This window comes from Theropithecus gelada, chromosome 4 (assembly GCF_003255815.1).
Source record: "Theropithecus gelada isolate Dixy chromosome 4, Tgel_1.0, whole genome shotgun sequence".
NCBI lineage: Eukaryota > Metazoa > Chordata > Mammalia > Primates > Cercopithecidae > Theropithecus > Theropithecus gelada.
The window spans coordinates 160,041,227-160,062,853 of NC_037671.1; the positions used below are offsets into that span (position 1 = coordinate 160,041,227).

General features: G+C 38.6%; 1 protein-coding gene and 1 long non-coding RNA gene across 3 annotated transcripts in view; one reads left to right on the forward strand and one right to left on the reverse strand.

Moving 5' to 3' along the window:
• Positions 1 to 21,627, reverse strand: part of AHI1 (Abelson helper integration site 1) — a 209,378-nt gene that overhangs the window by 8,877 nt on the left and 178,874 nt on the right. For both annotated transcript variants that reach the window (XM_025383909.1, XM_025383908.1), the window contains one exon: positions 8,026 to 8,084. In XM_025383909.1, coding sequence (XP_025239694.1) covers positions 8,026 to 8,084 — 59 coding nt within the window. The remainder of the gene's footprint in view (positions 1 to 8,025; positions 8,085 to 21,627) is intronic.
• LOC112623464 lies at positions 9,357 to 14,902 on the forward strand. Its single transcript, XR_003119142.1, has 3 exons — positions 9,357 to 9,481; positions 12,782 to 12,911; positions 14,578 to 14,902. It is a non-coding gene; the product is annotated as an uncharacterized LOC112623464 (long non-coding RNA).

The following is a 21,627-nucleotide window of genomic DNA, read 5'->3' on the forward strand; positions in this document are numbered from 1 at the left end:
TAAATAGCCAAACCAACTTTGAAAAGGACAAAGTTGGAGGACTAATATTATCTGATTTCAAGACATACTACAAAACTACTCAGTAATTAAAATAATGTGGTAGTAGCATAAAGATGGAGAAATAGAAAAACAATTGGCTGGGCGCTTTGGTTCATGCCTGCAATTCCAGCACTTGGGGAGGCTGAGGCAGGTGGATCACTTGAGGCCAGGAGTTTGAGATCAGCCTAGCCAACATAGTGAAACCCCATCTCTACTAAAAATACAATAAATTAGCCGGGTGTTGTGGTGTGCACCTGTAATCCCAGCTACTCAGGAGGCTGAGGCAGGAGAATCACCTGAACCCGGGAGGTGGAGGTTGCAGTGAGTTGAGATTGCATCACTGCACTCCAGCCCGGGCGACAGTGTGAGACTCCGTCTCATAAAAAACAAACAAACAAACAAAACCCCAAATTAGCTTGTGTAGTGGTGTACGCCTATTAATCCAGCTACTCGGGTGGCTGAGGCAGGAGAATTGCTTGAACCCTGGAGGCAGAGGTTTCAGTGAGCCAAGATCATGCCATTGCACTCCAGCTTGGATGACAAAGGGAGATTCTGCCTCAAAACAACCAACCAACCAACCCTCCCCAAAAAAACCCAAAAGAAAAACAGAAAAATAACAGATAGACCATAAACAGACCCACATATATATTAAGAGCTGATTTTCAACAAACGTGCCAAGGCCATTCAGTTGAGACAGAGTTGTTTTTCAACAAATGATGGTAGAACAACTGGATATCCAGGTGCAAAAAAAAAAAAAAAAAAAAAAGAAAAAAGAAAAAAAGCAAACTCTGATCCAAAATTCCCATCACATATCACACACACAAACTAACTGAAAACAGTTCATAGTCTTAAATAAAAAATTGGCCGGGCGCGGTGGCTCAAGCCTGTAATCCCAGCACTTTGGGAGGCCGAGGCGGGTGGATCATGAGGTCAGGAGATCGAGACCATCCTGGCTAACACGATGAAACCCCGTCTCTACTAAAAAATACAAAAAACTAGCCGGGCGAGGTGGCGGGCGCCTGTAGTCCCAGCTACTCCGGAGGCTGAGGCAGGAGAATGGCGTAAACCCGGGAGACGGAGCTTGCAGTGAGCTGAGATCCGGCCACTGCACTCCAGCCTGGGTGACAGAGCGAGACTCCGTCTCAAAAAAAAAAAAAAAAAAAAAAAAAAAAAAAAAAAAAATTATACAACTTCTACAAGAAAATATAAGAGAAAACTTTAGTGGCTTTGGGTTGGCAGAGGTTTCTTAGATATTATACTAAAGCATGATTTGTAAAAGAAAACATTTGATAAATGGGACTTCAACAAAGTAAAAAAGTTTGTTCTTCAAAAGTCACTGCTGAAAGAATAAAAAGGCAAAACAGAGATTAGGAAAAATATCTGAAAATCACATAGTTGACAAAGAACATATTTAGAATATATAAATAACTCTTAAAACTTAATAAAACAAACAACCTAATACAAATGAGTAAAAGATTTGAACAGAAATTTCACCAAAGAAGATGTATGCATGGAAGATAAGCACATTAAAGGATGCTTAACATCATTAGTTGTTGGGGATATGCAAAATCAAACCACAACGATATATCTCTACATGTATTAGAGCGGCTAAATTAGAAGGACTGACCACATGAAATATTGGTGAGGAAGCAGAACTCATACATGTTGGTAGATGGTAGGACTGTAAAATGGTACAATCATATGGAAAACAATTTGGCAGTTTCTTAAAAAGTTAAGCATAAACAAACTATAAAATCCAGCCGTTCTACTCCTAGGTGTCACCTAAGAAAAATGAAAGCATAACCTTCTTCAATGCCTCTTTCAGTGATACTATGTTAAACAAAAAACCCTCCTATGTTCATAAAAAGACTTGTACATAAATGTTGATATTAGCTTTATTTGTAGTAGCCACAAAAACTTGTACATAAATGTTGACATTAGCTTTATTTGTAGTAGCCGCAAAGTGGAAATGATTCAAAGGTCCATCAACAAAAGTACATGAATAAACAAACTGTGGTATTTAAAACTCTAGACAGTAAGAGAAAGTAGATCAGTGATTATCTGGGGATGCGGCTCAGGGAAGGGAAGAAAGATGTAGGAGGGCAAAATTACAAAAGGGCATCAGAAGTCTTGGAGAGATGGTATGCTCATTACCTTAATTGTGGTGATGGTTCATGGGTATTTACCCATGTCAAAACTTAAACCGTTTATTTTATTTTATTTCATTTTATTTTTTGAGATGGAGTCTCACTCTGTCTTCTGGGCTGGAGTGCAGTGGCACGATCTCGGCTCACTGCAATCTCCACCTCCCGGGTTCAAGCGATTCTCCTGCCTCAGTCTCCTGAGTAGTTGGAATTACAGGCGCACACCACCATGCCTGGCTAATTTTTTTGTATTTTTTGTAGAGACGGGGTTTCACCATGTTGGCCAGGCTGGTCTCAAACGCCTGATCTCAGATGATCCATCTGCCTCAGCCTCCCAAAGTGCTGGGATTACAGGTGTGAGCCACTGCGCCTGGCCGCAATTTATTTTATATCAAGTGTATCTCTCTATAAATTAGAAATATATGGCCGGGTGTGGTGGCTCACGCCTGTAATCCCAGCACTTTGGGAGGCCTAGGCAGGTGGATCACGAGGTCACGAGTTTGAGACCAGCCTGGCCAAGATGGTGAAACCCCATCTCTACTAAAAATACAAAAATTAGCCAGGCGTGGTGGCATGCACCTGTAGTCCCAGCTACTTCGGGGGCTGAGGTCAGAGGATCACTTGAGCCTGGGAGATCGAGGCTGCAGTGAGCCGTGCATTCCAGCCTGGGTGGCAGAGCAAGACCTTGTCTCAAGGAAAAGAAAAAAAAAAAATATATATATATATATATGTATACACAAAATCTGACCTCTTCTCACTGACTTCATTGCTCCCACTTTTTTCCAAGGCACCACCACCAAGTCTCACCTGGATAATTTCAATATTATTTTAACTGGTCTCTCTGATTCAACCCTTGTCCATTAATGTCTATTCTTATCTTAAATGTCAGAGGGATTCTGTTAAATTGTAAGTCACTTCCTGTGTTTAATGGCTTCCTGCTTCACTTAATGTAAAAGCCAAAAGTCTTACAATAGTATATAAGGTCTTGTTACTGTCTCTGATTTTATCCAATCTCTCCCACTTGCTTACTCTACTCTAAAAACCCTAATTTCCTTACTTTTCTTTGAGGGTAACAGGTATGCTTCTGCTTCAGGGCCCGCTGCACTTGTCTTCTACATACTCACATTACTCAATTCCCTGCCTCCTTCCACTTTTCTCAGGCCTTCTCTCACGCCCCAATTTATAACTGCAACCTTCATGTCTCCTCTCCTTTCCCCTACCCATGCTTTATTTTTCTCCATAGTGTAGCATACATCTGGTATAATTAGACATTTCACTTATTTTGCATGAAGGTAAATAAAATGTTAACTCCTTATAGCAGGGATTTTTTTATCTGTTTACTGCTGTATCCTCAGTGCCTAGAATACTGTGTGTGACATCGAGGGTGCTCAGCAAATCTATATTTAGCAAATGACTGTATTATGTGTCTGTCTTCCTGGCCACACTAGGCACTTCCACAACGTACAAGCTGTGTATCGTATCATTCGTCACTGCATTTCAGTGCCTAGCATAGCACCTAGATCAGAGAGCAGATGATCACATTTTCCCAATTGGACTGATGCTCACTAATGAACCACTGACACCTTGAAAGGCTGATCCTGATCCTTCCTCTTTATGGCAGTAGCATCAAGGTCTAGGACAAGACCCAATTCTTGATACAGACAAATAATGTTTGCTCAGGCTCGTGCAAAATGCTGGGCAAACACAGCAAGACATGTCTCCTAGCCTCACCTTCCAATCATCAGATGCCCTCAAAACACTCACACTGCATTCTTCTAAAGCCACAATCTCTATCCTGTTTTTCTCTCCTACTGCAATTCCTCAACTCCAAGTCACGAATCAATCAGTCTCCTCCCACTCTCTCCCCTCTCTTCATAGCCGTATGCTCCTTTAGACTAGTTCTTTCCCATATCACATCCAAATACCCTCCCATAAGCAGGACAAAAGCTCAGTTGAAGCCTTACCTTCATCTACAGGCCTTCTCTAGCTATGCATACTCCTCATGCCTTCTCATTCAGCTCTCTTCTGTAATTACAATTTGCATCACATCATTTTGCATCTAATTATATTATTGGTTGCCTTTTAAATGCTTCTTATTTCCATTTCCTCATCTGACCTGTAACGCTTCTTTAATATCTCTCAATGCATCTAGCTCACTGCTGAGCACACTGTGAGGTCACACACATGACAATAAATGGCTTCAATTTCAGAAACTAGGAGTGGGATGAGGGTAAAAACAGGCAGAAAAGTGGCAAGTAGCAGGATTATTTTAGGAAAAAAAATGTGGACTATAAACTACCTCCTCATAACAAGAAACAGAAATGAAAGAGCCTAGAATGGTTATTATAAAGATGGAAAAAACATACAGTGAAGTGATAATCCTATCACTTGGATTTGACATTTATAAGGAATTTGACATTATACTTGGAATTGACATTTATAGCTGCACTAGATTAAGAAGAGATTTCATTCATTGAGTTCAGATTCAGGGTTTATAAATAAAAGACTTTAATATGATTAACTATATGAATTAACCTCTCTCTGAACAAAGCTGTTAATGAAATAAAGGATGCTATGTTTAAAAAACCCAACAAAATTCAACATAGGCTATATTAGTAACTACGGAACATTAATACTACTTGTTAAGGATGACAACATATTTATAGCAGCCTCATTGTCAACTTTGACTGAGGCAGCAGATCATATATGAAGAACATCATGGGGCATGTGGTATAAAACGTAGAAGTTTAAGATTTTCAGGAAAATACCTTTGTTAAATTAACCTATAGAAGTTTCTTCTTGATACCTTAAAAAAGAGAATGTAGCTTTACTAAAATGTGTATAAATTGCTTGCACAGAAGTGACTGACATTTCTAAAAAAAAAAAAAGAAATTCAAGTGGAAAGTAATAAGAGGCTGTCTATGTGGCTCATTTACATATATTGGTCAACCAACTAATAAGCAAATGTTACAAACTGAAAGTCAGGGCTGCAAAGAAACAAAAAATTAGCCTCTGTCCATTTACTTGGGTACAAGAAACTCATTTAGGTAAATCAAAGAAATGACTTCTTTGTACTTGCTGGGATCTAGTGTTTCCACCATCAACTCGCCTACAGTTTTCAAGTCATGAGAAATCTATCTTAATTCATCCTTACTTCTAAGAAATTGTAAGTAGGGAAAGTCCAAAAGCTTTAGATGAATTTGGGCATTTAGACATATCTGAACTTCTCATGAAAATTTTTATTTTCAGAAGCATCTTCAAAAAGAGAAGCTGAGCTATCCTGACATCCTTTAGAAGCTGAGATGTTTGTGAGGTTTTATTGAACTTTAATCTGGAGGGCATGACATGGATCTCTGTATCTTGTGAAAACTGGTACAAAATGTAGACCGAGTGAGGTGTATGTAGCAGACATTTTTTCATTTGCATAATATTAAGTACAAAGTTCTAACAATTTTTATGAATTTTTATGTGCAAAGACACCAAGAGCACTGTTCCCATGATGTGTTAAACATGGTCATTTTTTTTTTTTTTGGTTGTTGAAACAGTCTGTCCTTATTGTTTCCAGTGTATTTTGTTGTTGAGTATAAGCTCCTTAGGGTCAGTGACTGTATATCCACTATTATGTAAAATTTTAATTGTCAAGAGACTGGACCTAAAAACATAATCTGACAGATAACAGAAAAACAGGAAACTATAAAACCTGGGATGTGTGCTTGAACCATATAACAGGCAGAGGGACGGCGTAAGAAGAACCACAGACTGAAATCAGGGGACCCATGTTGTGGGACTGGGTCTCCACATACCACACGCAGGGATCCGAGACAAGTCATAGCCTTTTAGATCTTGTTTCTCCATTTGAAAAACAAGAGTCAGAATACTGATCTGTCCCTCTTCCAGGGATACTATGAGAATCAAATGTAATAACACGAGTGAATGTGCTCTGAAGCTATACAGGGCTATAAATAGTTATATGATTGGTTTTTTCTCTTGAAAAGAAAGAAAACTTACAACAAAATGATACCTTACCATGGAGTCTGTGAATACTAAATCTAGCTAAAAAGAAAATCAACAACAACAAGAAGAAGCTAGTAGTCTGTGAATCTGGAGATTTTAGGTTGTGGTTCAAGTGCTAACAAATACGCCCTGTGAAATTTGTACAAGGCCTTTCCCTTTAGTTTTCTTAACTATAAAACAGAGGGATTATAGAAAAAATTTCTAAGGTATCTTCCAGATCATGATTTTGTGACTCTTAAAAATTACATTTGTCTTTCATCTACTGTCTTGTGAAATGCTGCATGATTTTATTAGACAATTCCTGTAAATAACTGTCATCTGAATCAGAATTTTTGTACTGGAAGAGACATATTATTCGTCAAATTGCCAAAGCATAGAGCAGGGTTAACTTGAACAAATATTTTCCCCAAGGAAACTCAGCAAGGATTGTCTGTGTGCACGTCTGAGTAAGCAAGCACCCAGCAATGTATGTGGGGGTGGTGGTGATGGGATGGGAGGGTATGATAGCTAAGCTGTTTAAGGCTGTTACACTCCTGTTATATTTTGTTAGTAATGTAATTTGAATATAAAGTTTGGACACAATGTTAGGCCCAAAAGATAATCTAAAATGATAAAAATTGAGAAATATTTTGGGAACATTTTGATGTAAAAATTTTTTTTGAGGTAAAAGAGTGACTTTTTATGGGCATATTAAGTGACACAGCAAGTACTAATTAAAAATTTAACAACTTTCCAGAGTTCTTTTAAAATAAATACTTCAAAATAAATTACTCAAATACATTAAGCATTTATAGAAAATATATGAAGACAAAGTTCTGCTTATTAGCTTTTTTCTTTTCTTTTTTTTTTTTTTTGAGAGGGAGTCTCGCTCTGTGGCCCGGACTGGAGTGCAGTGTCCGGATCTCAGCTCACTGCAAGCTCCGCCTCCCGGGTTTACGCCATTCTCCTGCCTCAGCCTCCCGAGTAGCTGGGATTACAGGCACCCGCCAACTCACCCGGCTAGTTTTTTGTATTTTTTAGTAGAGACGGGGTTTCACCGTGTTAGCCAGGGTGGTCTCAATCTCCTGACCTCGTGATCCACCCGTCTCGGCCTCCCAAAGTGCTGGGATTATAGGCTTGAGCCACCGCGCCCGGCCAGCTTTTTTCTTAATGCTTCAAAAAAGGCATTCATAATTTTACTTTTAGCACTTCATTGTTTTCAGTTAATGTTATTTCAAAATAGTACTCAAATAAATGACAAAATAGGTCTTCTAAAGTTTTGTGTGATACTAGTTTAATAGGATTCTTATAACTTCGTAATAATACACATTCTTAGAGTCCAACTATTAAAATATTCATAGTTCAAATGGCCGGGCGCAGTGGCTCATGCCTGTAATCCCAGCACTTTGGGAGGCTGAGGAAGCGGGATCACCTGAGGTCAAGAGTTCAAGACCAGCCTGGCCAATATGGTGAAACCCCGTCTCTACTAAAAACACAAAAATTAGCTGGACACGATGGCGCGTGCCTGTAATCCCAGCTACTTGGGAGGCTGAGGCAGGAGAATCGCTTGAGCCCAGGAGAGGAGGTGGAGGTTGCAATGAGCCGAGATTACGCCATTGCACTCCAGCCTGGGAGACAGAGCAAGGCTCCGTCTCAAAAAAAAAAAAAAAAAAAAAAAAAGAAAAGAAAAAAAATTCATAGTTTAAACAAGCTAAACTCCTTTAAAATTAACTATCTGAAATTTAACTTATAGTTTGATAATATTATAAAAATGAGAAATGGAGAAATTGTCCTTAAAAGAAAACCCCAACCATTTATCACTGCAAATCATTTTGAAGAAGTTGCTTACTGTGTCATAGATTCTGAGCCTAGTCTGAAGTCCTGGGACTTGTTCTTATTGATTGATTGCTGTGGAAGAAGAGGAAAAACAAGTAGTAAGTAAAAAATGAGAAAAGACAACACAGTCAACATTCACATGCTGGAAACCCACCAGCTTCCTGAATGGGGAGAGAATATGCCTGTTCTGAACAGGAATGTCTATCAGGACAATATATTTGCTCCCGTGAAAAATCAAGGAAGCAGTTCTCCAGAGAGTTTAAGCACTCTTTATAAGTAAAGTCAGCTTTCAGGTATGTGACCAAAAAAAAAAAAAAAAAAAATTCAGTTGTGAATCAGTTTAAATTAATCTCCCAATACAATGTGGTATATTACTTAAGCTCTAAATATATCCTTCAGCCTGTATCTTTTTTTTTTTGAGAGTCTCGCTCTGTCCCCTAGGCTGGAGTGCAGTGGCGCGATCTTGGCTCACTGCAAGCTCCGCCTCCCGGGTTCCACGCCATTCTCCTGCCTCAGCCTCCCGAATAGCTGGGACTACAGGCGCCCGCCACAGCGCCTGGCTAATTTTTTGTATTTTTAGTAGAGACGGGGTTTCACCGTGGTCTCGATCTCCTGACCTTGTGATCCGCCCGCCTCGGCCTCCCAAAGTGCTGGGATTACAGGCGTGAGCCACCGCGCCCGACCTCAGCCTGTATCTTTCCTTCATATTCTTTACAGTATACTCTATATTTTCAGAGTAATACGCATTGAACTGTATGCAAGATTTTGAATTTGAAAACTCTTTAAATCTACAAAATGTGTTCAGTATATCTTGTTTTATTAATGACACCTTCGTGAGAAAAACAATAAGCACTTTCAAGGGTACCAAATTATAACCTGAATGTTGGATACTTCCTTTAGAATCTGAAACATTAACTTCAAATTATACTGAGGGAAACTGAGTTTGGTATGATATATAGTATTCTATAAATCAACCTAATGTTGCTATAAAATGAATTGCAATATTTTTTAGAGATAATCACATGTTATGGAAAGGATCCATTAAACATTCACAAAGAAAATATGAATTGTTATTATGTTGAAGTTCAATAATATACAAATGACGGAGATATGCCATATGTTTCTAATTATTTCAGTAATCCAGAAAACATAAAAATAAAATGAAATGAAAGAAAAGGAATACAACCTTCTCTTTCAGTCTTGTTTGAGTAACTGCTTTCCCGGTGGTATCTCTACTGAAGCTTGTTTGGCCTTTTTAGATTTCCTTCTTCACAATCAGATTTCGGCAAGATCATTCTTCAGCAAGATTTGGCACTATCTTTAAAGAAGCATTACTTTTCTTACAGATTTCAAGAGGATATTATGCTTTTCTGGACCATAATTATATGACTATTACTGCTAACTGTATAGCTTTAAGTCAAGCATAATAAAAACAAGAATTGAAGAGCAAGGAGACTTTGTGGTAAAAGGTAAGTGTTGTAACAGGTGACCCAATTTGGTAGAACAACAAAAGTACCCCTGACATCTTGATTTTTCTCCACCAGTGGAATTGCTCTGACTCAGTTAAAACGTGTTTGGGAAAAAAGTACACATACACGGGAAATCTCAGATTCAACTACTAATTCAGACTGCCCTCATCCAATAGAGCAATAAGCAAAGAAAATCATCAAAACCTCAGAAAGCACCATCATAACAGAAATTATCCTGTTTCTTTCTAGACTTGTGAAATAAATTCTAAACACAGCAATCAAATTAAATGTGAAATGTTTTATTCTTTTCTATTTTTTAGAGATGGGGTCATGCTTTGCCGCTCAGGGTGGAGTACAGTGGTATGATCATAGCTCACTGCAGCCTTGAACTCCTGGGCTCAAGCAATCCTCCCATCTCAGCCTTCTCAGTTGCTGGGATTACAGGTGTGCACTTCCATGTCCAGCTATTCTTTACAAGGTCTCGGCATCATTTTTATCTCGTTGCCCATGGCAAGACCAGTATCTTACCATTAATATAGGTATATATGAAACTTGATAAAACTTTTCAAAAAATAACATAAGGGCTCTAATCAGAAATTCTCATCAATTTGAACCTATTCCAGAGGTTGAGAGGAGAGAAGTCACACTGAACTATATATCAGTGTTAAGCCAATGTTACTTTTAATTATTTTTTGTTATCCTGAAAAATGAGTAACAATATGTTGCCATGCGCAGGTCTTGCCAATTCTGCTAAGTTTGTTCATATGAAATGGATGCTGTGACGTCCTCAGAAAGTTTGTCTTAGGTATGTTAAACATTGTCCCTGCCATCTTTCCTACTGCGTATTCCTATCACTGGGATACCCAAATCCTTTTTAACGATGCAGAGGCAGGTTAGCCTGTGTTCAAATTATATGACTCCTAAGTTAATATGGGGTCCACATTACAAAGTTTTAAAACTTACTTGAAAAGGACACTTAACTTAACTAGGACCAATATTTCACTTCTGAACACCTTTACTCATTCTTTGGTCTCAGCAGCAGCACGTCAGATGGGGCAGAAGTGGGGGAAGAAGGAGGTGTCTCTGTGAGCTGTTTTGTTTTATTTTACCTTTAAACAAAAAAGCCCCCAAGGCTGGTGTGCAATCAGCCTGCAAATACCCTCACCATCGACAAGGCCAAGGAACATGACTGCCCTTCTTTCCATACACACTTCTCAGACATTGTCTTATGACTTTGTTTCCTCTTCATGGATATCGTTGACTTAGAGAGGAAGGGATGAACACAGGAAAATGAGCAAAGCAAAAGTGATGAGTGAAAGGACCCGAATCTAGAGATCATTGCTTTCCAAACCCTCATAACTTGTTAGTGATGCTTTTAAATTTAAATGCAATGAGAGTTAACATAAAATAAATGATTAATGGAATGATGAAATGCTTCCACTGATTATGTGGAAATTTATAAGGAAGAAAACAACTCATAGATAGCTTTGTAAAAAAGAAATGGGCTATGCAAACAATTCCCCCAAATGTTTTTATAAACTTGAAGAATGAATATAAAATTAGGTTAATGTTCAATCAATGTACGTTGCATCTAGCGCACAAGACTTAAATAAGGCAAATTTATGGTACAGTATAGTTCTATTTTTACATGCTGCTTATATACCTCACTATAGATATACCTTTTCCATATAATTTCATAGTTTGTTTAGATCTACTTTGTAGGGATTTTTTAAAAAAGGATGCAAGAGAGGAAAAACAACTAGGGTTGGTGGTTCAGTTCTTGCCTTGGTTCTGTCATTAACTCTATGTGGCCTGAGTAAACCACTTAGCCTCTCTTGGGGTCTTTTTTTTCACTTGAAAGTGGGTGGGGTTCAAAATAAAAACATAAGCATCATAGCACCATTCTCTTATTTTACAGACCAGGAAGTGGAGGCCCAGAGTTACCAAGGACACAGAAGTAGTGTGAAGTTTATACTAGTGTTTTTCAAACTGATTTAAGGGCAAAACTATTTTCAATACAATTTTATTTGAAAGGCTCAGGTGTAAATATGTGAAATAAGAATTACTCTGGGTGAAACTAGGTTTGCATGGCCTGGCACCCCCTGCTTCCCAACCCTATGCCCCCAGATCCCTGAGGAATAGGGCCCTATAGATGGCAGTTTACAAACTACTGGAGTATACAAGCTCTATGCAAGACTAGAAAGGTTTCTTTTATTGCTACAATTGTTTCCCGGAGCACAATTTTATGATTTTAAATATTCACATAAGTTTGAAGTTTTCTTTGACTTTTGAATGTATGTATGTATATATTTGTTTATTCACTTACTTTCTAATTTGAGACAGGATCTCGCTCTGTCACTCAGGCTGGAGTGCAGTGGCGTGATCATAGTTCACTGTGGCCTTGACCTCCTGGGCTCAGGCCAACCTGTGGCCTCAGTCTCTTGAGTAGTTGGGACTACAGGTGTATGCCATCATGTCTAATTTTTTTTTGATTTTTTAGTAGAGATGAGGTTTCACTATATTGCCTGGATTAGTCTTAAACTCCTGGCCTCAAGTCATCCTCCTGCCCCAGCTTCCCAGAGTGCTAGAATTATGGCCATGAGCCACCGCGCCCGGCCTGATTTCAGAATTACTGACAATGTATCTGGTTTACTTGATGTTAAATCCTCTAATTATAATGCTCTTCCTTAAGGGAAAAAATTCTTCTGTATTAAGATGCAGCTTCTAGAAGCATACTGTAACAAAAAATGAAGACCACTGGGCGTGGTGGCTCACGCCTGTAATCCCAGCACTTTGGGAGGACAAGGCAGGCAGATCACAAGGTCAAGAGTCCAAGACCAGCCTGGCCAACATGGTGAAATCCCGGTCTCTACTAAAAATGCAAAAATTAGCCGGGTGTGGTGGCGGGCACCTGTAATCCCAGTTACTCAGGAGGCTGAGGCAGGAGAATTGCTTGAACCCAGGAGGCGGAGGTTGCAGTGAGCCAAGATTATGCCACTCCACTCCAACCTGGGAGACAGAGTGAGATTCCATCTCCAAAAAGTGAAGACCATCCTGACCACAATTTGTAGTTTTGGATACTAATTGTGCCAATTAAAAACAGTAACAAATACTTATCTGTGGGGCAGCATAATTAGGAGGGTGTTTTGGAAGATAAGGCAAAAATACGTGAGAAAATCTATTTAATCTTTGAGGGGTGAGACCTACATAAAAACTTAAGAGATTTGGACTTTATAGACAAATATGGAGCCAACTAAGATTTATGCACTGGTAAGTCGCATGATTTGTTTTCTATTTTAGGAAAGTATCTTCAGGAGGCAGGTAAAAGATGCAATGAAGACTGAAGAATGGGAGAATGGATACTGTTACCAGCAGAGACCAGAAGGCTGTATACCAGGCAGTGGCTGTTACAAAGAAGTATCCTTCCCAAGTTCCTTCCCTTCAGTTCACTCTAAAAAAATGGCATTCCTTAAGGCCCTGTCTTCTACTCTTTATCATTTTCATTCTTGACACTCCTCTATTCCCATGGATTCAGATATCAAGTTTTCTTCAGAACATAACAACTTAGCAATGGTTAGTTTTCAGCAAACCAAGTTTAAACACCGCAATTTTTCTGAAAATATACTTGGATCCATAAATTTTAATCAAAACTATCTTGCAAATATGAGTTTTCAGCAAATCTCTCCTGAGCCTCATAGATGTCTGCAAGGTATCTGCAATTGGCTGTTGCAGGTGCTATGAACTTTACATGTCTCAAATGGAAGTCCTTCCTATATTATTACACACGGAGATGTTTCAATCAGAAAGTCAGATGTCTTTTCCTTCACATGGATTTAGTCATCAATTCCTAGCTCCTTATTATTTTTGGCTTGAATTATTGCAACAGTCGCTTCTGGTCTTATTTCTTTCAGTAGGCTTTTCCCAGTCTTTTCAGAGCTTCTAGAATGAGCTTTTGAAACAACCAATATGATCATGTCATCCCCTTGCTTTAAATACTTTAATGGCTCCTTAATACCTTCAGGATAAAATTCAGCTCCTTAACACACCAGTCAAGGACCTCCTCAATCCTGTCTACTTGTTCAGGTCCAGCTTTTTCTGCTTTCAACCTTGTATCCTAAGCTGCAGCCATTATGAAACATTTTTGGCCACAGTAGGCTTTTGCACATGCTGTTTCTAATGCCTCAAGTGAATCCTTCCACCTACCCGGCTCCTCTTAAAACCTAATTCATCCACTTCTCACCACACGGCCTCATAGTTTCCCTTCACTGTCCTTTTATTGCTTTTATGTTTCGTTTTGTGACTCTTTGATTAAAGTTACTGTCACCGGTTAGACTGTATGTTCCATAAGTGCAAGGACTATTTTTGTTTTATTGACCATTATACCATCCAGACTCTCTTCTACCACAGTGCATGGAAAACCAGCAGGCACTCAAGTATGTGTTAAATGAATAAATAAAAATTTCAATGCTGGTATGTGAGTGGGGATGGGGATCACTGATTGAATAAGGACCAGAAGAATGTGAGACAGGAAAATGACCAAAAGCACAACTGGAGAGGTCTGCCATAGAAAGGAAAAGCAGTTCCTTCTCTGATACTCGAAAACAGCTGCAGGAGGGTAAAATTACAGAAATACAGAGAAAGCAGGGATGAAAATGTGAGGGGATTCATATTATATGGCCTCTCTTCAAGAAAGCAGAAGACCAAGTCAACTTGGAGTAAGAAATGAGCAGCTTGAGTGAGAAATGTGGACACTGTTTTCTGACCTGCTGCTGTAGAGAATGGGGTAGAGTCAGTAGGGAAGAACAAAAAAGATGACCAAGACCACGGGCCTCGCTGAGGTAGGTAATCACAAATCTCATGAAGAGACAATGTCAATACAATACTATAATTTTTAAAAAGCTGATTAAATACCAGAGTAGGAGTGAGAAAAATGGGCAACTGGTTGTGCCCCCACCAGTCCTGGGCACTAGTGAAAGAAATGGACCACTAAATGTCCCCCCACCAGGCCTGGGGATTGGTGAGACAAGTGATACACTCCAAGCACTGCTGATGCATCTGGCATCATATTGCTAAATAATCCTGCTTTTATTTCCTAGTGGTCTGACAGGTCTGGTTTGAGAAGAATGAAAACTGATTGCAGATAACCACGGAGGCAAGAAGCACCAGAAGGCACCCCCTTTCTTAGAATTCCTGCAAACTGAAGGGTCATTTGGGTTACCCACTTCCTCTTTTGGGACTAAACTATTTCCTAATCTCTTATCACTAGGGAATAGTTCTTCCCAAACCAGGTCACCAAAATACAGTGGTGTGTAAGAGGTGGCTGCTTAAAAACGCCTATAGCAATGGGGAAGCGGTAAGAGAGGTAAAAAGAGAAAAGACTCATTAAGTACAAAAAAATTCAAATAAAAGAGTAATAAAAGCAAATTTGTTCCAATATGTTGAAACATCTTTTATTGTATGCATGGCTTGTCTGAATAAAAGACACACTTAAATAAGAAAAAGTTCTTCCCTTTTTATGTACCTAAAGGGGAACCATATTAAAATGAGACACCAATATGACCCATTACTGTGACTGCTAAGTAATTATAAAAATATTAGCATACAGTTGATTTTCCATAGTTTATGAAAAGATTAGCATATGGTTAACTTCTGAAGCAAAGGAAATTAACATTAGTCAAAAGATATCTACATTTAATTATTAGACATTTTATATATACTCATCACTTTGAGTTTCACAAAGCTGGATATATCTTTATGTAAAATTCTTGTTTTTAAGTAGGGTAGTCTATAGCTCATATACCACTACTCATATACTTCAGTTAATGGAATAATGTAAGCAAAATTTCATTACAGGATCTTAAAATGAAAAATGTTTTATTTTACACTTGTGTTTTTTCCTTTAATTACAATATTCATATTGTATTAATTACAATATTGTAATTCATATTGTAAAATCTGAATTATTTTACAGATAAAAATCTGGCCATGTCTGAAATCTGGCCATGTCTGAAAGACATTTTTGATTGTCACAAGTGGGAAAAGGTGTGTCTGGCATCTAGTGGACAGAGGACAATGGCACTAACCATGTTATAATGCACAACATATTCCCAACGACAAAGAATTATCCAGCCCCAAATGCCAATAGTGCCGAGGTTGAGAAACCCTAGAATAGCATGGTTGACAAAACAAGAGGACAGCAGAGTTAGGGTGACAGAGAATAACATCTTTCACATTTTAGATCTGTAACAGACTTTTAGAGGGATGTTACTGATATTTAGGTTAACCCTCCGTTTTTTTTTTTTTTTTTTTTTTTTTGTGACACAGAGTCCTGCTCTGTTGCCCAGACTTGAGTGCAGTGGCATGATCACTGCTCACTGCAGCCTCATCCTCCCAGGCTGAAGCAATCCTCCCACCTCAGCCTCCCAAGTAGCTGGGACTACAGATGCAGGGTACCATGCCTGGATAATTCTTGTATGTTTTGTAGAGATGGGGTTTCACCATGTTGCCCAGGCCAGTCTTGAACTCCTGAGCTCAAGTGATCCATCCACCTTGGCCTCCCAAAATGCTGGGATTAAAAGCATGAGCCACTGTGCCCTGCTGAACCTTTGAAAAACATCATGAAGAGCAAATATGTTACTTGATAAAAACAACCCTTAGAATTTGAGAATTTACAGTATTCTCTAAGTTTTAATGGAAGATCTGTGTAAGAAAAAATGAGATGTGGCAGAGGCTGAGCTCAGAGACTCAAATCAACTAAATAAGGAGTGAGTTGCTAAACAGAAAAGCAATTCATCCCTAGATTATTCTGTGAAACTTTCAATTAACGAGAATTTAGGAAGATATTGAGGAAATGACACATTCCCTAAGCCTTGTTTTGAAGTGAAACTACAGGGGGATTCTCTCATGTTCCCTTCATTTCAGAACCACTGGCAATTCTCTAGGTCCTGCCTTCAGACTGGATACACTGAGAAGATAAGCAGCCTGCAGGGTCTCACCTTGTAGAGAGTTAAGAGGGTCCTGGAAACATGGAGAGCACCAGCCCAAAGTGGCAAGAAACAGGGCTGTTGTGGGGGAAGAGACAAAGCAGGGGCTGAGGTACACATGTCAAACACAATGGCAGAGGCACAGGAGTAAAAGAAGCAGTCAAACGAGTTGCCAGACTTCAAGAGAATCAAGGCCTTATAAGTTCCTCTCCGAGTAGGAGAGAGTTCCTATTAATTTCTGGAGGCTTTGAGAGTCCTCTGTGTAGGTCATTTCGGGACTCTACTGTTGGGAGTGGAATCTGTGGGTGTGAGGTAAACGTAACTCACACAGGCTTTGCTGTTACGTCATTGGGATACCATCCACCTTCTTTATGGGACACTTATCTCTCTAGACTCCACAATAATACATATTTTTCAAATGCAAATAACATTTATATGAAATTAATACTTTTTTCTCAAAACAGGTGTTATAAATTATTGAAACAAATTATGGGGAAAGAAAAAACGTATTAGTGCTATCTGCATTGAAATTCTTCATGGGACACAAATAAGCACTTCAGTGTTTTTTTTTTTTTTTGAGACGGAGTTTCGCTCTTGTTGCCCAGGCTGGAGTGCAATGGTGCGATCTCAGCTCACCGTAACCTCTGCCTCCTGGGATCAAGTGATTCTCCTGCCTCAGCCTCCCGAGTAGCTGGGATTACAGGCATGGGCCACCACGCCCAGCTAATTTTGTATTTTTAGTAGAGACAGGGTTTCTCCATGTTGGTCAGGCTGGTCTTGAACTCCTGACCTCAGGTGATCCACCTGCCTTTGCCTCCCAAACGGCTGGGATTACAGGCGTGAGCCACCGTACCCGGCCGCATTTTAGTTTTAACTTACTTATAAGGTAAGATTTCAGGTCAGTTTCATCACTATCCTTGATATATACAAAGTTAGTTTTGATTCAGTTCTCTTCAGATAAAGAAAGAAAACTTCAAATATTACAAAAAGTTTAAAGCAAATCCAAGCATAAATTAATTTTATTAAATATAATAGAGATAAATCACTGTATTTTCTTTGATGAGAAGAATTACTAAAGTAAAAAAATACAAATTGATATTATTATTTAGCAATAGAAAAGAAGCAACAATTACGACCATATTTCCAAAGATTTAGTGTATATTAACTAACTACTGGCTATTTGGAAAAACTGTTTCACCATAACAAAAATCAGCACTGTCTATTATAAATTTGTTGTTGGACTTAACATAATAATAAATCATATTATTCCTATGATTAACAATAATTCAGATTCATTCCTGGTACAGGGATCAATAAATGGAAAAAAATTTTCTCCATAAAGTGATATTTGAAAATAGTGTTATACAGCACAATTACTAGATACTTTGAAGACTAAGAAAAACACATGCACATTGAGGGCAATCTACTTATTGCCTACCATTTTTCTGAGAGGCTGACAGATTCAACATTAAAAACACAAAAAATTAGCCGGGTGTGGTGGTGGGCGCCTGTAATCCCAGCTACTCCAGAGGCTGAGGCAGAGAACTGCTTAAACCTGGAGGGGCGGAGCTTGCAGTGAGCCAAGATTGCGCCACTGCACTCCAGCCTGGGCGACAGAGCGAGACTTCATCTCAAAAAAAAAAAAAAAAAAAAGAATTTTGCGTGTGTGTTTGGCTGGAAGAGGAACTACCATGAAGTTATCTAATGCTTTTGGGTTCTCTGTTCTTGTTTTGAACTAGGCAAGAAAGCAGCTGTTCCTGAACATAACTAGAGTATACATTTTGGTTTAGAAAAGTCTATCCTTTGGAATTAAGCTAGCATGCTCTTATTGACTCTACATGCTTAATAAAATAATGAAAATTATTAAGACACTCCTCTGCTCACGTGAAGATTAGCTATAATAGATATTTTTATAATTATCTTGAATAGCAAAACCAATAACTATTATTCATTTAATGAATTTTTAGAGAAGAATATAAGCAAAAATAACAGTAATTTCTCCACAGTTTCAAAAATAATCTAACATTTCTGTGCCTACTTTTTACTGTACATCTAGTATTTATATAAAAACATACTTGACTGTATTAGTGTTGAAACACTAATAGAAGGTAAACAGTACTTTCTTGCTTTGGGTTTTGTTTTTTAGAAATAACAAAGAAAAAAATAAAATAGGATTTTCAGGAGTTAAAAAAACAGATTTTAGGAATTAAAAAAAGAAAACTGGGTATTTTGGTACCTAAAAATGGTTAAAAAATAGGATTGTCTCTGCTAATAAGAAAAGAGGCCAGGAGTGATGGCTCACACTTGTAATGGCAGCACTTTGGGAGGCCGAGGCGGGCAGATCACTCAGGCTAGGAGTTTGAGATGAGCCTGGCCAACATGATGAAACCCCATCTCTACTAAAAGTACAAACATTAGCAGGGCGTGGTGGCCCACACCTGTAGTCCGAGCTACTCAGGAGGCTGAGGCAGGAGAATCACTTGAACCAGGGAGGTGGAGGTTGCAGTGAGCTGGGATCCCGCCACTGCACTCCAACATGGGTGACAGGGCGAGAGTCCATCTCAAAAAAAAAAAAAGATGTTGAGATATATTGAAAAAAGAAAAAGCAGAATCTTAAGTATGATCCTAGTTTCATAAACATAAAAAATAGACAAAGACATCTATTTATATATGGAAGAACATTTTTGTAAGCATACGCAAGAAACAGAATGAGCATAAATACTAGCAGGACAGAAGACTCATTTTTCATTTTATACGATACTAGTTAAATTTTTAAAATTATGAACATATATTATTTTTTACAGTAGAACAACTCTAATAATTAAAAAAATTTTAGCAATAACTTTCCTCTCCAAATAAATGGATCATACAAGTTAATACTTAGGCTAGCAAAAATAAAAAGGCTAAAAAACCAAAAAAGTCCCAAAATACAAAAAAATAGAACAAAGTTTGTCAGCACTACTCGTTTTCGAAGCTTCTGAGTTTCTCTCCTTCCTGATAGCACCTATATTCTCTTTTCTATTAGATGCAATTTGTAGCACACCTTGGTAAAAACGTTCTGGAATGAACTTGGAGGAAAACATTACCCTGCTCTCACTCTCCTGTGGTATAAGTTGTTACCGATTTGTTCTGGGATGATTAACTCATCTCGCCCCCTCCTCCTCCAGCAAAGAGCCAGCAACAAATACTGCCATCACCCACTAACATTTCAATGAACCAGACGAAATGCTGGAAGGTACCTGGCACAATTAGCAACAGAGCAGGTGTGTTCCACTTGGAAGAACATGTAAGATGCAGCAGCTGCCAAGCTATTAAGAGGTATAATTTTACTTCTTACTCTATAGTTTGAAAAGAAATAAGTTTAAAAAGGAAAATGATTGAGGTTTGTTTCCTTTTTTCATTAAAAATAGAGTACAATTCTTAAAACTTACACATGAAGAAGGGTACAATGAAACAAACACAAAACAGGGATGTGGGCTGGGCAAGGTGGCTCATGCCTATAATCCCAGCAGTTTGGGAGGCTGAGGCAGGTGGATCACTTGAGGTCAGGAGTTTGAGGCCAGCCTGGCCAACATAGTGAAACCCTGTCTCTACTAAAAATACAAAAATTAGCCGGGCATGGTGGTGCACACCTGTAATCTCAGCTACTTGGGAGGCTGAGGCATGAGAATTGCTTGAACTTGGGAGGTGGAGGTTGCGGTGAGCTGAGATCTCACCACTACACTCCAGTTTGGCAACAGAGCGAGACTCTGTCTCAAACAAACAAACAAACAAACAAAGAAAACAAAAACAAACAAACCAAAAAATCAGGGATGTAAAAAACCAGTATGATACAAAACCTGGCTAACTGTGGAGGTACCAACTGTGTATGTGTGTTGCTAACTAGATGGTGGAGGAAAATGGGCACTGGCCTGAGAATATGGAGGCCATGCTCCTAATTAGCAGCATCATTTTAAACAAACTTCGAGTTTCCTGGATCTCAATTTCCTGTAGAATGAAGGAGTTGATTAGAATCACCAAGGATGATCTCTGAGGTCCTTTCCATGTCACTAGTTTTGTAATTCTATGAACTTAGATGCCCCACAATTTTACTCACTTTATCAGAGACTACTTTTCATGTTCTTTCTTAAAAAAAAAAAACCAAACATATCTTATATGTGATAATAAAAATAAGACTTGCACATGAAATTAAATATCTGACAGACTCTGTGGGAGGTTTATAAGGTAAGGTCTTGATAAAATCAAACCATATATATTTTAATAAAGGAGCTAAATTTAAGAAATGTAACTAGCCAGGTGCTAAGAAGCTCAGTTACACATTTCTCAAAAAGTTGGCTGTTAGTTCCATGACTCAGAGTGCACCCAAATCATTTTAATTACTCAAGGCAACATTATATTTCTTAGGGGTTTCTTTTTACACAAACATAGATCATTTGTTATACTTTCTCTCACTGGGAAGTAAAATACTGTCTTACACACATAGCACATTCCTAAGAGGAAAAAATATATGCAGGATTCTATTCTAACACGTGGATTCAGATACAGAAGATCAAATTCTTCAACAAAAGAAATCCATGCATCTTAAGCTTTAACGCCTAATTTGAGTTTCATACCCTCCATGAGAACATTCCTAGTCCCTGGCCCAAATGGAGTTTTACCCTCTCTAACTCCTTTACATGACTGTAAATTCCTTAAATCTATTAGAATTAAGGTTTGGCCATCAGTGGGATTAGCCTGAAGTAGACCTCAAGGGTTATGATGGTATCTGAAGAACTGTTCTGCTGCAATATGAGTATGAAGGCATGTTTGAAGCATGGAGATCAGTCTGTGAGGGGCAAAAGTCATAGGAAATTTAAAAAATCAACTACTGTCTAAGACTATGATGCAGTGAGTCCACCTAAGTAGAGGAGTGGCACAGGCAGTGAGAACTGGGAAATTTTGGAAGCAAGTAGGAGGTCCCTATCCATAAGAACATAGGCACATCAGGAAGATGAAGGGGCAATACCAACTTCACAGGTAAGACACTAACAGAGTTCTTTATATTTCCTCTGGCAGAGTCAACGTTAACTCAAGGATAATAGACAGAAACATACCAAGAGGAGCGGGGGTCAGGTCACCTCAGTTTCAAAGGTTAGCATGTTGCAGAGTCAGGGACATGAGAAA